This window comes from Oryza glaberrima, chromosome 8 (genome assembly GCF_000147395.1).
Source record: "Oryza glaberrima chromosome 8, OglaRS2, whole genome shotgun sequence".
In the NCBI taxonomy this organism is placed as follows: Eukaryota; Viridiplantae; Streptophyta; class Magnoliopsida; order Poales; family Poaceae; genus Oryza; species Oryza glaberrima.
Window position 1 is genome coordinate 20,377,916 of NC_068333.1, and position 4,585 is coordinate 20,382,500.

Sequence of the window (4,585 nt, forward strand, 5' to 3'; positions counted from 1 at the left end):
TGGCTACAAATCTGTAGCCCGCTACTCTTCTCTCTCTCCTTATTTATCTCCTTAAAATATGTTTGCAGCTGGCTTATAGCCTGCTATTGTACCTGCTCTAAGCGGCGCCTCGGACTTCTAGCTTTGTTGGAGCTCATCCCGCAACAAGAGCAGGTACAATAGTCTTACCTTAACAGGCTATAAGAGTTAAGAAATATATTTGTGTTGAGTTGGAAGAGAGAGAATGCAAGGAAAGAGAAAAGCGGGCGCTTGATTTATCGCTGGCTGCAGCGCAAACCCCAACGCAAGTTAAGGTGTCCAAGACTGGCTCGTGGGGACCCTGAGTTGTGTTGACCAATGGGACGACGACGAGCTGAACGATGGTGTAGCTCGTTACTTGTGCAGAGATAGCACTAGCAGCCAGCTATTGTACTTATCAGTTTTATTATGCCGTTTTGCTTATGTGGAGTATTTTTGGAGTAAGCAGTCGATGACTATTAAACTTACTCTAATATGTGCAAGGCCGATTGCCGTTCTTTCGATGCCAATATCATCTCGCTAGTTTGGATGTTGTGTAAGGAGTGGAACACCAGAATTTTCCCAAGGCAAGACGGCAACTTTTGCACAAGTGACAGGGGACATTGCTCCAGAATGGAAAGTTTGGCTAGAGGTCGGCATTTTTTATGATGATAGCACACAGCTAATGTTAATCAACTGAGTAGCTAGGAGCGCGTGAGCACATGTGCTAGATGGGTGTTGTGCTTGGCCATATATAGTTTTGTTGGTAACTTCGTTGCCAATGTTGTAATCTGTTTCTTCCTAAAATCTTAATAAATTCGGCCGGTGTCTGTTCGTCATGCCTGGTGAAAATTATTAGACTAGTGTTCTATATCGATTTGATGGTACCCATACAAGCAGTCCCTCAGCTTCCTCTGCGCCCTCCTCATCGTCCTCACCACACAGGTCTCCCTCCACACCTACTCCGGTTTTACGCTGGGTTTAATCTTGCGGTTTCCACGGTTCTTTCCGAGGGTGCCGATATACCGAAATTTTGATCCGAAATTTCCGAAGTTTTGAATAAAATTTAGTCAAATTTAAATAAAATATTGCCAAATTTAAAAAGATAAAATTTAAATTTAAAAATTCGGTCGAAATAACATCATATTGGGTCCGAAATGACGTTCCGGAATTTTGAACCATGATTTTACGTAGCACCTTAATTGAATGCTTAATTAGTTAATTAATCACAAAGAAACAATCAACAAAACCACTTCAACCATATCTTTTTCCCTCAGTTCGATTGCTTGCTTCTGACTGGTTCTGACTGGTAATAGGTATCAACTTGATACCGATTACATATCAGCCTATTACCAATGAGAAATTAAATAAGGTTTGTGTGAATATCATGATCTGATACTCACATTGTATGATATGTTTGGTGACGATCGATATCCCGCACAATAGCATTCCCCAGCAGAAATCAATGGTTACTTCCCGTTTCTTGGAAGAAGGCAACTAATGCCACAATTGAATAGTCTTATCAACAGAATGATGGATTAATATATCAAACTGAGCTAACAACTTCCTTGTTGTTACATGTAAACAGTATAAGCATATCATCAACCTTTTCTTCGTTTATACAAAGAAGACAAACAGCACAGCTGGAAGGGTCTTAGTTTGTGTCCCCGGTTAGTACGCCACAATAATCAAATCTCTCCACATCAACACACATGCTACACACATGGCATGAAATTAATGAACAGTGTTTTATTCCAATCCAATCAACCAGGAACAGTAATGGAAAGAATTACAAAAATCTCAGCTATATATCGAAATGTGAGAGATCAGTCCTCTCAAAAGAAAAAAAAAGGAAAAAGAAAAGGAGGGGTGATAGAAGGATCGAACGAACGGCAAAATGAGCCCTACGTGTGATCCTATCTGCATGTGTATATTTATTCTAGGCTACCAATCCACATCAGACGACAAATCCGCCGCTAATTAATAGCGTTTATGAGGGTAAGGCCGGAAAATGGAGATGTCTCTGTTGTTCACCGCCTGAAGGGGCCTCGCGTTGTTCTCCATTTCCTGCAAAGTACGGCAATTACTTGAATCTTCAGCTCAAAAGTTTTCAAAAATCAACCAAAAAGTTGATCTTATGTATATTTCTTCAGCATTTACACATGTTGAAATTTCAACAGTCTTCTTGTATTTATTTTCCATAGGTCTGCTGTTTGCAAGTCTACTCGTACTCTTGCTCTCAGTCAGACAACAGCACCAGCCTAAAGACTCTAATGCAGTCGTTTTCATATATGGTTTCAATACGTCCATGAGTACATACTAAACGGATCAAGATTATTGACAATGGTTTGGGTTCTTCACGTCAAAATCATAAAATTCGCATGCTTTTCAGATGGAAATTAAACTCCAGAAATTAAATTCGACCATAACAAGTTAAAGCTTACATCATGCACAGCTTCCCTGAGAAGGTCGAGCTGATACCTCGACACGGTGCGAACCTGCAAAAAGGAAGCAAAAGAACACATCAAAATTTAGAAAAACTGTTGGTTTTCAGCAAGGAATCACCACCTTAATTACTTTAGTTCAAAACAAGGAAAAGTATACTACTACATCAAGAAAGAAAGAAACTGGAATTCGATCAGGAACATGACACGACATGCAGTCCACCAAACCCAACCGACAGCAAAGCCACCCCACCAAGAAGGCAAGAATGTCTTTATCTCTTGCTTTTGTTTATCAATTCGGTCATGATCAAAATCATTTAAACTTCACAGAGAAGAAGGGGGAAAAAGGATTCCTGATGTCCAATAAATTTCATGTTTAGTCAAACCTACCCTCTTGACAATCGTCCAGACCACACCCTGCGTGCAAGGCGGCGTGGTGAGCGACCCCATGTAGCGGTAGTACACGCTGGCCCTACCCCTTGCACCCCTCGGATCAATCATGCCCACCTTCTCCTCCCTGTCCTCCTTGTCCGCAATCATCTTGAGATATGGCTCCATCTGCAAAGATCATATCAGATTCGTTAATAATTAGGAATAATTAAATATTTGCCACTCTTAGTCCACATGTTATAGATAATGAGTGATAAATTTTTAATTGACACATCTTAAAAGTGACAAATAATTCAATGTCTCTAATATTTATTATTTGATTTCCAATGATAACTTGTGGCAACTCGCAGCATGAGTCGAGCGTACTCGTGTTTTCGTGCTGCGGGTTGCCATGGAGATCTAAGGGGAGTAATTATATGGACCTTTTGGAGGAAGCGGTCGGGGCGGCCGACCTCGTAGAGGAGGCCGATCACGGCGGCCTTCTTCTCGGCGCTCTCGTGGACCATGTGCAGCTCCATGTCGTACCTGCACGCACCCCGGAGAACGATGTCAGCGGCGTGGTACGGATCGATCGATCGAGCATTTAAGACTCGGCGATGTCAACGCTAATTAAGAAGGGTGTAATCACACGCGTTCGTCGGCGAGGCGACGCACCTGCGGCCGTCGACGCTGTGCTCGGTGGGGGAGTGCCAGTGGAGCTGGCGGAGGTAGTAGGCGGTGCCGTTGATGACGACGCTGCCGGCGTCGCCGTCGAACCTGACCATGATGTCGTGGCCGCGGTTGACGATGGAGGCCTCGGCGGCGCGGTAGGAGTCGTCGAGGTAGCCGAGGTCGCGCACCAGCTTGACCCGCTCGTGGGAGAGGTCGATCGGCGACTGCATCTCGCCGGCGCCGCACTGCGCCCACTCCGGCTTCAGCTTGCCCCAGTGCTCCGGCCCCTTCTCGTCCCCGCTGATGTACGTGAACTCCTCCTCGTGATCTACCACAAACCAAGCCAACCAAATCAAAAGAACTCCATCAGAGACTCACAAGTCACAAACCAATATATCACTCAGAATGGTCGAGCAACTAGTTGATTTACCAGTTTCTTCCTGTGCTCTGGCTGCCGGGACGGCGGTGGCGAGGAGGAGGGAAGCGGCGGCGAGCAGTACGAGGAGGCGAGTCGAACCCATGTTTTCAGCTTTGGAAGAGAGCGTGTTCGTCTTGTTCTTCTCGAGCTGGATGGGGTTAGAGGATGATGAACTGTGCCTCCTGCGCACTCGTGCTATATATACACGAGGAAGGCGAGAAGGTGGCGTAATCACCTTGGAACGCTTCAAATCTAACCTGCTACTGCTAACTACTAGGCGACTGGTCCGTACATGTAGACGCAACTAGTTGTAGTAAAACTTTTTTTTATCGCGTCTTGTGCTTTTCAGTACGGATCTGAAATGGAGGCTATTTTATACTGGTGCTATCTTTTCTTTAAGAAGCGTAAAAATGAAGAAGCTCACAACGCGCGTATATTAATTTACTCCTATAGACATACACGTATACTATCTCTATGTGTACATTCGAAAGATGAGGCTTGTTATAACAATCTGCACCATGGTGTCGACTTGTTATACCCAATAATGATATTTGTATGGTATGGTGGGGAGACTGATACTAAGGTATACATAAGATTGTGGTAAAGTAGATGAGTATGTAGCCTAGTGGTTACAAGAGTCTTAATAGCACCTGAGGTCCTAGATTCGACTCCACATGGGAGCGAA

At 44.2% G+C, this 4,585-nt stretch overlaps 1 protein-coding gene across 1 annotated transcript; it reads right to left on the reverse strand.

The window, feature by feature from the left end:
- Window positions 1-1,726: 1,726 nt before the first annotated feature.
- On the reverse strand, window positions 1,727-4,083 carry LOC127781372 (alpha carbonic anhydrase 7-like). The gene is made up of 6 exons (XM_052308318.1): window positions 3,913-4,083; window positions 3,486-3,810; window positions 3,254-3,356; window positions 2,832-2,999; window positions 2,442-2,495; window positions 1,727-2,064 (listed from the first exon to the last, which is right to left on the reverse strand). The coding sequence occupies exons 1-6, from the start codon at window positions 4,001-4,003 to the stop codon at window positions 1,978-1,980; spliced, it is 828 nt and encodes a 275-aa protein (XP_052164278.1). The 5' UTR covers window positions 4,004-4,083; the 3' UTR covers window positions 1,727-1,977.
- Window positions 4,084-4,585: the final 502 nt, after the last annotated feature.

Bases quoted from the DNA above. Each gene is read 5' to 3' on its own strand.
- LOC127781372 (XM_052308318.1), bottom strand. From the start codon at position 4,003: ATGGGTTCGACTCGCCTCCTCGTACTGCTCGCCGCCGCTTCCCTCCTC. The intron at 3,811-3,912 runs GTAAATCAACTA...GGTTTGTGGTAG, and splicing joins CAGAGCACAGGAAGAAACTG to ATCACGAGGAGGAGTTCACG. The intron at 2,496-2,831 runs GTAGGTTTGACT...TCCTTTTTGCAG, and splicing joins TCTGGACGATTGTCAAGAGG to GTTCGCACCGTGTCGAGGTA.